The 12024-nt window shown below is 45.5% G+C and overlaps 1 protein-coding gene across 1 annotated transcript in view; it reads left to right on the forward strand.

Moving 5' to 3' along the window:
• Positions 1 to 2180: 2180 nt before the first annotated feature.
• gpr156 (G protein-coupled receptor 156) overlaps positions 2181 to 12024 on the forward strand; it is a 39554-nt gene continuing 29710 nt past the window's right edge. The window contains exons 1-2 of the mRNA XM_078231901.1: positions 2181 to 2294; positions 8593 to 8717. Coding sequence (XP_078088027.1) covers positions 2181 to 2294; positions 8593 to 8717 — 239 coding nt within the window. The remainder of the gene's footprint in view (positions 2295 to 8592; positions 8718 to 12024) is intronic.

A 12024-nucleotide genomic window follows, 5' to 3' on the forward strand; every position in this document is an offset into this window, starting at 1 on the left:
TACGTGACCTCAGACTTTTGTATCTTTTTCCCGACGGAAGAAGGTGGAAGAGAGAATGTCCAGGGTGCGTGGGGGTCCTTGATTATGCTGGCTGCTTTTCCGAAGCAGCGGGAAATGTAGACAGTGTCATGGGTGGGAAGCTGGTTTGCGTGATGGACTGGGCTTTGTTCATGACCCTTTGTAGTTTCTGGCGGTCTTGGGCAGAGCAGGAGCCATACCAAGCTGTGATACAACCAGAAAAAATACTTTCTATGGTGCATCTGTAAAAGTTGGTGAGAGTCGTAGTGGGCATGCCAAATTTCCTTAGTCTTCTGAGAAAGTAGAGGCATTGGTGGGCTTTCTTAACTATAGCATTGATGTTGAGGGACCAGGATAGGTTGTTGATGATCTGGACACCAAGAACATATTTTAATCAGATAAGCATTTGGATTCATGCACCTTACTACATCCTTACCCCCATGACTTGGGACCTCACTCAAGCTGCAATCAGATCCTGCTTCAGCCCACCACACTTCTGCAGCCTTGCCTGCAGGTACCACATGCACCACAAAGTTAAGATTTCCAATTTTTTTTTGCTAAGACTCATTCTCAAGTTTCTGCTTCTTTTTAAGCTTAGCTTCTGGTTTTTATTCTACCTTTTTTTTCATTCATTTATGGGACATGGGCATCGCTGACTGGCCAACATTTATTGCCCATCCCTAGATGCCCACAAGAAACAGGTGGTGAGCTGCAGTTAGCAATTGACACAACAGAGCGGCTTGCTATCCTTGCATGGTATCAGGGTAGATTCTTAATTCCAGATACTATTTATTGAATTCAAATTCCACCATCTAGCCGTGGCGGGATTTGAACCCGGGTCCCCAGAACATTAGCTGAGTTTCTGGATTAATGGTCGAACGATAATACCACTAGGCCATCGCCTGGTAGTTTAGTATGGCTCGCACTTATTTTTATTTTAAATGTATTTCTGTTTCCTTTTAACTTCTATTTCAAACATGTTCTTAAGAACTACAGTTCTGCTCTATATTTTATTTTTCAGTTATTCCCTGAGTTTTTTTTATAGAGTTGCCCCAAAATATTTAAAGTTAATTTATTAGTGCCACAAGTAAGGTTTACATTAACACTGCAATGAAGTTACTGTGAAATTCCCCTAGTCGCCACAGTCTGGCACCTGTTCGGGTCAATGCACCAAACCAGCACGTCTTTCAGAATGTGGGAGGAAACCAGAGCACCCAGAGGAAACCCACGCAGATACGGGGAGAACGTGCAAACTCCACACAGACAGTGACCCAAGCCGGGAATCGAACCCAGGTCCCTGGCGCTGTGAGGCAGCAGTGCTAACCACTGTGCCAGCGTGTTTTAAAGTACAACGCTTCTATTTGTGTTTAAATCCCGCTTTCAGTGTTTCTCTTTCTTTTAGTTTCACTGGCATTGTGGTTTCTTTTGATTCTCACTCCCAGTGTTTGTATTGCAAAGTACCACTGCTGGTGGATACCATTTACAAAGGGTTTTGCGACAAAAATAGTTACTATAAGCACTAGCTGAAATACAGATCGTTCTGAACTCCAAAGCTTCTCAAGTTATTCTGAAGTTTAAAAGTATCTTAGTACAAAGTCTGGGAAATTCAAGTTTCTCTGAAGCTGGCTTTGAATTTGCCTTTTGATGGTCGGTTAACATAGTTTTCTTTGGCACATGAGCAAGAAGCTACCACATTTTGATAACGGGTCTGTGCAGAATTAGTTCATCTCAGTTAGGCCACGTATATGCATTATTTTTAGCCTCGTTGTCCCTGGTCTAGGGAGAGAAAAGCAAAACCATTTTTGATCATTTTTCCATTGGGAAGCTGTGTGGGAGTTTGTGTGAGAACAGGGTCAGGCTGGGTTGTAATGTTCCCCATACTGAAATAACCTGACCACTCACTGACTTGAAGCATTGTTCGTTCCTCGACCTATGCTCCAGCGAATCTCAGACTTGAGATAGAGAGAGAGAGTGGCAGAGGCAGACAAGAACTTTGCAAGCAAATAAAAAATGCCTTCACTATTCTTGCACGTTCAATTTTATTGTTTTATGAATTGTACTTTGCAGAATGGGGTACAGGCTGCCCTCCTGTGATGAATCTGCAGCATCTCAGAACACAGCGTGACAAACACTGAAAGACTGGGTGGCGTGCAGTTTACAATATGGAGACAAAGCTGAACTGCAGTGCTCTGTGCAGCTCTGCAGACTGTACCATCGACCCAGCCATGAACACAGAAGCTGGACAGCGACTTCTACAGCAGCTATGTAATATCCAAGTGGTAAGTAAAATATAGATAAGAGCAATGCAAATATTCTGATGACATCATTTCACAAACCATTTGGTGTTTCATATGATCCCGGGAGTGCAGAAAGAGGCCATTCAGCCCATCTAGCCTGCTCCAACAACAATCCCACCCAGGTCCTATCTCTGTAACCCCACACATTTATCCTGCTAATCTCCCTGACACTAAGGGGCAATTTAGCATGGCCAATCCATTTAACTCACACATCTTTGGACTGTGGGAGGAAACCGGAGCACTTGGAGGAAACCCGCGCAGATACGGGGAGAACATGCAAACTCCACACGGACAGTCATCCGAGCCGGAATTGAACCCGCGTCCCTGGCGCTATGAGGCAGCAGTTCGCCACTGTGCTGCCCTTATGTCTTTGCCCTCGATTCTCTCCCTTTCAGTTCCTGAAGGTCCTGACTGGTGCTGGGATATAATATGACTGGGATCAAATTCCATCGATACTGACCACCTTCTGATACTTAAATAGATAAATAGATATCTCCACTTGTAAATCTTGATCAGAGTATCTACTGGCACCAAGGTGTCAGCCAATGAGTTGTAAACTGGGCAGGACTTGCATCAGAACTACAACAGTTTACGTCACAAACCAAATCTATTCAAGCAGCAGAGTGTATTTAAGCAGTGCACTACAGCAAACAGTCTACAGAGTCTATTTTTTAAAATTTCCATGGATTACAATAAGTAGAGCTCATAAACTAAAAAACAGCATCCCTCAATACAAGCAGGATGATTTCTCGAGTAAAATTAAGTGAGCGAAGGATAGTTATATACAAAGGATATGCATAAAACCAAGCTCAGCTATTAACTGATCCTGAATTTCCACTGATGTCACAGATATACTTTCCAGTTTAAAAACCAGGAGTAGAAACAGTGGCAATTTGTGTCTTTTTGCCTCATCACTAATCTAGGTGCACTGAGTCCATTTCTACCCTCTTTACTACCCTAGCTAATGCCTCCTGGCACTGCCCCTTGGCACAGGTTGACACTGTCAGGTGGGCACCATCTTCATGCCAATCTGGCAATGCCAGCCCAGGCATTGTCAACTTGTGCCAAGGTTTTTTCTTTTTTAAATTCATTCGAGGGACATGGGCGTCGCTGGCTGGCCAGCATTTATTGCCCATCCCTAGTTGCCCTTGAGAAGGTGGTGGTGAGCTGCCTTCTTGAATCGTTGCAGTCCATGTTCTGTGGGTTGACCCACAATGTTGTTAGGGAGGGAATTCCAGGATTTTGACCCAGCGACTGCGAAGGAACAGCGATATATTTCCAAGTCAGGATGGTGTGTGGCTTGGAGGGGAACTTGCAGGTGGTGGTGTTCCCATGTGTCTGCTGCCCTTGTCCTTCGAGATGGAAGCGGTCATGGGTTTGGAAGGTGCCGTCTAAGGATCTTTGGTCATTTGCTGCAGTGCATCTTGTAGATAGGACACATTGCTGCTACTGAGCATCAGTGGTGGAGGGAGTGGATGTTTGTAGATGTGGTGTCAATCAAGAGGGCTGCTTTGCCCTGGATGGTATCAAGCTTCTTGAGTGTTGTTGGAGCTGCACCCATCCAGGCAAGTGGGGAGTATTCTATCACACTCCTGATTTGTGGATCCCAATGGGAGGCTCATGGGTAGAGAGGTGGGGTAATTTAGAATTGCTTATGGGCCAGGAGTGGACAAATCAGAGGAGCAGGGGATGCCAGTGATGGTTGTTTGGGGCAGGGGATGGGAATGGAGGGCAAGGGGAGATTGGTGCCGGCTCTGACTGTGCAGTGGAGGGGGGTGGGTGGAGGGAGGGAAGGGGGCAATGATCAGTGGGGGTGGGCAGAGGGAAGGAGCCAATGATTGATTGGGATGGGGAGGAGAGAAGTGCCAAATCCAATTGGGGTTGGGGATGAGAACCCTCGACACTCTATGGTGAGTTGGGGGGAGGTTTATTCATGTTCTGGTCAGGGAGCCCTTTAATCATATTGCCACAATCTCAGTGCAGTTAGGCTTTGCTAGCGAGTTGAGGCCCCGTCGCCTTGCATGACGGCGTGAAACATGCCCCTTGACCTTCTTGACAGCGTGTAGAATCTGAAGAGAAAACCGGCATGTTTTTCTGGAAACAACATTCTATCATTTTTTGGTAAGATTTCCTCTCAAGGCTTTTGGGGTAGCCTTTATCATGGATAAGCCTGAATGCGCTGAGGGTCCTCGCAGCTCTGTGTCACCTGAGTGACTCAGGATTAACAGCTATGCGAGCTCCCAGGGTACATTGCACAGACCGACCTGCATAATGTGCTTTAGGTAGTCACAGATCAGCTGCACATTGAGTGAGTGGAAGCCTTTTCTATTGATGACTCTCTGTGGCTGCTGCCAGAGAACTCTAAAGGCCACATGTGTTCAGTCGATGGCACCCAGTCCCTGTGGGAAGCTGGAGATCACTGCAAATCCCATTGCCTTGGCAGTCTGGCAGGCATCCTCCAGGGAGAACTGGGTGCAGTTTTGTCCCTAACTGAATAGGGCATCGGTGACGTATGCATTTATGAGCGGAAGGTTGTGAAATTCTGCAGTGGAATCCTGGAACATGCCACTTGCAAAAATGTTGAATGCGGCAGTCACATTTAGAGCCACTGGCAATGGGTGGCCTCCCAATCTGTGCAGTGTCAGATCTTCTTGAAGAATGTGGCAAATGTCAGCTGCCACATCCCTTGACAAGCAAAGGCATCTTCAGCACGGTCCCTCGCTCATCTGCAAGTATGAGAGGCATCTTTGATACACCCTGGATCACGCCACATGCATCCGTGGAATTGGCATTTTGTATATGCACTTTAGCCATGGCCCCTCTATAGCTGTATCCTTCAGACCTTTTCACATTCCTATGAAAGGGAAAAATGGTCAGTCATACCTATCCTATGTTTAGCCCCAAGTCCTAATGGATTCTTGCAACAATGCGCATCATGAGTTTAGGTCCCAAATCCTTCTCTTGGCATTTGAGTTGCATAGAAACATAGAAACATAGAAGATAGGAGCAGGAGGAGCCATTTGGCCCTTCGAGCCTGCTCCGCCAATCATTACGATCATGGCTGATCATCCAACTCAATAGCCTAATCCTGCTTTTTCCCCATAACCTTTGATCCCATGCTCCCCAAGTGCTATATCCAGCCGCCTCTTGAATACATTCAATGTTTTGGCATCAACTACTTCCTGTGGTAATGAATTCCACAGGCTCACCACTCTTTGGGTGAAGAAATGTCTCCTCACCTCCGTCCTAAGTGGTCTACCCTGAATCCTCAGACTGTGACCGCTGGTTCTGGACTCCCCCACCATCGGGAATATCCTCCCTGCATCTACCCTGTCCAGTCCTGTTAGAATTTTATAAGTCTCTATGAGATCTCCTCCTCATTCGTCTGAACTCCAGCGAAAACAGTGAGTTACCCTAACATGTTTCGGCTGAGCCTTGCTCCTCATATCCGGAAGCGGAAATTTTTTGGGCATCCCTTCAATTGGCCCAAAGTGCAGTAGTCTATGTCTCCCACGAGTCCTCACACCCTTATCCTAGGAATTTTTCTTTTCCCCCAAGGTTATTTTCCAACTGTGTCATTCCATCAGCTTTTAAAATTGTGCTGCAGAATTTCTACTATGAAACCAGCATCCAACTCTTCAAGACCCTCCTATTGTCCTGGAAGAGCATCATGTACACGGTTCTCTCCCTCCAATCGCTTTCCTGCCTCTCCCTTTAACCCTGGAGCCCATTGTTATTCCAATCGATTCCCTGACTTCCCCACTGAGCCGTTTCCAATGGATGCCCCAATGCCCCATGTCAACCTCACCCCTTTCCATCTGGAAACCCAATGTGCATTGACCTAATAAAACCCCCCATGTGACCATCAAGTGCCCCCCTCTTACTCATCAGTTCCCCATTTACAGGCTACAAATGCCTCCCCTGACTGTGACTGTGCCATCTGCCACCCAGTACCAAGCCACCAATTCCCAGGACCTAAGTGTGCGAGGGACTGACCACACCCTGCAGACCATCCTTTGCATGACCGACACAGCACAGACAGGCCTTCCTCCTCCCTGGACTGGGACTAAGACAAGCATGCCAGGCATAGCCATAGAATAGAATCATAGAATCCTACAGTGCAGAAGGAGACCATTCGGCCCATCAAGTCTGCACCGATCACAATCCCACCCGGGCCCTATCTCCAATACCCTATGAATTTACTCTAGCTAGTCCCCCTGACACTAAGGGGCAATTTAGCATGGCCAATCCATCTAACCTGCAAATCTTTGGACTGTGGGAGGAAACCGGAGCACCCGGAGGAAACCCACACAGACACGGGGAGAACGTGCAAACTCCACAAAGACAGTGACCCAAGCTGGGAATTGAACCCAGGGCCCCTGGTGCTGTGAGGCAGCAGTGCTAATTTGTCAGCCTTGCAGCATGGTACATAGTGCCCCAGGTATGCTTCAGATATTGCCTCCCTTTTCCTTTCACCCCTATTACATGTCTCTCTCCACACTTTCCCTTGCCTCTGTTCAGTTGTCACAGCCACAAGGTGCCTTCAACTGCCCCCCCCCCCCCCCCCCGATTCCCCCTGCCCCCCCCATCCCTCCTTGCAACATTGTTCTGTCAGTTAATTGCTCTTTGAATGTTGGCAGGATCGTAACACAAGTGACTATTTTGTGCTGGAGTATTGGTCCAAAAAATTATTTCCTCACCACTTGAGGTTAAACTGACTGGCCTGTAGTTGCTGTGTTTATCATTGTAACCATTTTGAACCAGGGTGTAATATTTGCAATTCTCCAGTCTCCTGGAAACACCGCTGTATCCAAGGAGGATTGAGAGATTTTGGCCAGTTCCTGCCTTCCCTCAGCATGCTTGCTGACATCCCATCCAGCTCTGGTGGCTGATCCCATTTGACCTGCTGTTTCCAACTTCCAGTTCAGCCCATCACAAAGACTGCATTTATTTCTGTTACATTGCTTGGCCTGCTTTCACCTATCTTCCGCTGAAACCCTCCCATGTGTATTTGTCACCTTCAGGCCCTAGCACTCAAATGTTCTCCAGGATGATCTTCCAATTTTTCATATTCTTCGGGTCACCAAGACCCCTGCCAGCTCAAACACAGTTCCACATGTCCAACACTCCAAATCTACAACCCACCAATTCTACAAAAACCCTGTTCAACTATTAATTCCTCTCACGTTGACCTCACACACCTCAACATCTACCCATCGTTTTTCCCACAATTGGTGATCATGCTCTCAGATGTTACATTCCATCTCAGAATTTCCTTCCCAATACTCTTCTGTCTCTGAGCATCCACGTCCTCCTTTAACGCTCAAATTCTTCGAACAAACTTGGCCACCTAACCTCCTGTTTGCCATGGTGTCCATTTGCTTCATCTGCGTCTCACAGGAGTATCTTGGGATGGATTTCAATACCAAAAACATTATATAAATGTGAGTAATTGTTCATGGTGCACCATTAGTCATGTATAAAAACTTGTCATTTGTATCATGGTTGGATCGGTACATCTTGTGCACTATATTGGGGTGGCACGGCGGTACAGTGGTTAGCACTGCTGCTTCACAGCGCCAGGGACCTAGGTTCAATTCCCAGCTTGGGTCACTGTCTGTGTGGAGTCTGCGCATTCTCCTCAGGTCTGCGTGGGTTTCCGCCGGGTGCTCCAGTTTCCTCCCACCGTCCAAAAGATGTGCTGGTCAGGTGCGTTGGCCATGCTAAATTCGGCCCCGAAGAGGCGTCAGAGTGTGGCGACTAAGGATTTTCACAGTAACTTCATTGCCATGGTGTTAATGTAAGCCTACTTCTAACTAATAAATAAACTTCAAAAAAAAACTTTATAAGGTAATGGAGTGATTTAACCCAGTAATCTATCTGAAATAAAGATGAAATGTGGCCAAGATACTGAAAACAAGTTATAAAATTCCTGGATAGCACAGGTTAAGTTGTATTTCCCAAATAGACTTGAGGGACTATACCCTAGACCTGATCTGAAATGCTTGATGTTGAAGTTCAGTACAGGTAATAGGTTTAGTCTCCATTACTGACAGCATTCCATTTGGCAATGTCAAAAAAATTGCCTCAGATCCATAAACCTTTTTGATAAAAATTTTTGATGTTGTTTCTTTTCTCAAGATAATTTTATTATGTGAGTACTTGTCAAATAGAATTGAGATCATTGATCTTTAAATCAATAATGAGTAAGTAATGAGTAAGTACTTTTTGTATTCACAAAGTTTGTATTTAATAACATTTATGATTTTCTTGACAGAATGTAATGTCCGAAGTCAAACATATCTCCCCTGTATTATTTGGAATCATGTGCACCTTATTATCATGTGGGATTCTGCTAGCAGTTTTCTTTCTTATCTTCACCATCAAATTCAAAAATAACAGGTATTATTTGTAAAATAATATGTTTCTAACACCCGTTTTAATCTTATGAGATCTAATTCTTTCTCCCCCACCTTGCCAATGCATTGGGTAAGTGAGCTAATTGACAGTGAATCATTTTTTTAAAAAAAATTGTTCATGGGATGTGGGCATCACCGGCTGGACCGGCATTTATTGCCCATCCATGAGGGCATTTAAGTGTCAACCACATTGCTGTGGCTCTGAAATCACATGTAGGCCAAACCAGGTGAGGGTGGCAAGTTTCCTTCCCTAAAGGACATCAGTGAACCAGATGGGTTTTTACAACAATCGACAATGGTTTCATGGTCATCAGTAGATTCTTAATTCCAGATTTTTTTTTATTGAATTCAAATTTCACCGCCTGCCATGGTGGGATTCAAACCTGGGTCCCCAGAACATTACCCTGGGTTTCTGGATTACTAGTCCAATGACAATACTATTCATAGAAACCCTACAGTGCAGAAGGAGGCCATTCGGCCCATCGAGTCTGCACCGACCACAATCCCACCCAGGCCCTACCCCCACATATTTACCCGCTAATCCCTCTAACCTACACATCTCAGGGACAATTTTTAACCTGGCCAATCAACCTAACCCGCACATCTTTGGACTATTATGCCACTGCCTTCCCTAAATTATCAATTAGAAAGACTAAGGCTCAGTCGCTGGTTTGTGCTGACTTGAGCAACTAACCTTAGTGTTCTCGGCTTAGGGAGATCATCCAGTGTCTATCTTGGCTAAAGGGCAGGGTCAGACACCCAGATTTGAATGGTCAGCTACTTATACCGTCTGTCAGATGATCAATTGAGTAAACTGTCACCTTGAGAAGATAGTGGAAAGGAGGAGAAAAAGTCAGAGAGAAGTAAAGCAGCAAAGCAGATAGAATTTGTGATCAGGGCAAGAGGGATAGAAACAGAGGTAGGTTTGGATTTTTTCATTCAGTTTTATTACAGACATGTTAATACTGATATTAAAATCGCATGAACAAAAATCTAGACTAGAAGGAACAAACAAGAGATTTTATTTTATTTTTTTGGTCACTTTACCAGCTTATGCTTTACATGAGGGGCTAAGTATTATTCAACTGGACTTGACCTGAAAATGTCCCGGAACTATGCAATCGCATGATTTGTTCTCGATAATGTTGTCTACTGGATCATTGCGCCTATAGCTACAGCTACTGGCCGCCATGGACATTAGACTGATCAGGCAGACAACAAGGCAACATTGGAAATAAATTGAAATCACTTTCTAGGAGCCCTGAATAATGGCAGCGCATCATATTCCACTCGCAAATTCGCATCACGCATGTACAAAATGGGTGGCACAGTGGTTAGCGCTGCTGCCTCGCAGCGCCAGGGACCCGGGTTCGATTCGCGGCTTGGGTCACTGTCTGTGCGGAGTCTGCATATTCTCCCTGTGTCTGCGTGTGCTTCCTCCCACAGTCCGAAAGACATGCTGGTTTAGCCATGCTAAATTCTCCCTCAGTGTACCCGAACAGGCGCCAGTGTGTGATGACTCGGGGATTTTCACTGTAACTTCATTGCAGTGTTAATGTAAGCCTTCTTCTGCCATTAATAAAATAAACTTAATAAAATAAACATGTAGAAAAAACAGGGTCACACTGATTTCATGCCGGGCTCCTTCCCCAATACCAGGTCTAATATGGCTTCCCGAGATGGGCTATTTACATACTGTTTCAAGAAACCTTCCTGGACGCTCCTTCCAAATTCTGCCCCATCCAAGCCCCTAGCAGTAAGTGAGTCCCATCCAATATGGGGAAAGTTAAAATCACCCACCACAACAACCCTGTTGTTTTTGCATCTTTCCAAAATCTGTCTGCATAACTGCTTCTCTACCTCCCGCTGGCTGTTGGAAGGCCTGTAATAAACCCCCAGCATTGTGACTGCGCCCTTCCTGTTCCTGAGCTCTACCCATATTGCCACCCTCCGAGGTGTCCTCCCTCAGTACAGCTGTGATATTCTCCTTAACCAGTAATGCAACTCCACCACCCCTTTTACATCCCCCTCTATCCTGCCTGAAGCATCTAAATCCTGGAAGGTTTAGCTGCCAATCCTGTCCATCTTTCAGCCAAGTCTCTGTAATAGCAACAACATCATAGTTCCAAAGTGCTAATCCAAGCTCTAAATTCATCAGTTTTACCTGTTATGCTCCTCACATTGAAACAAATGCACTTCAGACCATCAGTCCCGCTGTGTTCAACAACTATTCCCTGCCTGCTCTTCCTCTTAATCTTACTGGCCTTAGTCTGTAGCTCTCCCTCAGTTATTTCTCCTGCTGACCTACTGCTCTGGTTCCCACCCCACTGACATACTAGTTTAAATCCTCCTGAGTGACTCTCGCAAATCTACCTCCGACTGAAGTTTCAGTAGGAGAGCATTTTGGGAACAGTGATCATAATTTCATAAGTTTTAAGATGCTTGTGGATAAGGACGAGTGGTCCTCAGGCAAAAGTGTTAAATTGGGGGAAGACTAACTACAACAAAATTAGGCAGGATCTGGAAAGTGTAGATTGTGAGAGGCTGTTTGAGGGTAAATCAACATCCGACATGTGGGAGTCTTTCAAATGTCAGTTGATTGGAATTCAGGACCGGCATGTACCTGTGAGGGTGAAGGATAAGTGTGGCAAGTCTCGGGAACCCTGGACAACGAGGGATATTATGAACTTTGTCAACCAGGAATAGGAAGCATTCGTAAGGACTAAAAGGCCTCGGACAGATGAAGCCCTTGGAGAATATAAAGAACATAGGAAGAAACTTAAGGAAGGAGTTAGGAGGGCTAAAAGGGTCAAGAAAAGTCCTTGGCAATCCTAAGGCATTTTATACGTATGTAAAGAGCAAAAGGGTAGCCAGGGAAAGGGTTGGTTCACTCAAGGATAGTGGAAGGAATCTATGCATGGAACCAGAGGAAATGAACGAGATACTTAATGAATACTTTGCCTCAGTATTCACCAAAGAGAGGGACTTGTTGGATGAGGAGCCTAGGGCAGGGTGTGTAGATATTCTGGGTCATGTCGATATCAAAAAGGAGGAGGTATTGGATGTCTTAAAAAGCATTAAAGTAGATAAGTCCACAGGATCTGATGGGATCTACCCTAGAATACTGAGGGAGGCAAGAGCAGACATTGCTGGGGCCTTGACAGAAATCTTTGCATCCTCATTGGTGACAGGTGAAGTTCCAGAGGACTGGAGGGTAGCCAATGTTGTTCCATTGTTTAAGAAGGGCAACAAGGGTAATCCAGGAAATTATAGGCCGGTGAGCCTTATGT

The sequence above is a fragment of the Mustelus asterias genome, chromosome 17 (assembly GCF_964213995.1).
Source record: "Mustelus asterias chromosome 17, sMusAst1.hap1.1, whole genome shotgun sequence".
Taxonomy (NCBI): domain Eukaryota; kingdom Metazoa; phylum Chordata; class Chondrichthyes; order Carcharhiniformes; family Triakidae; genus Mustelus; species Mustelus asterias.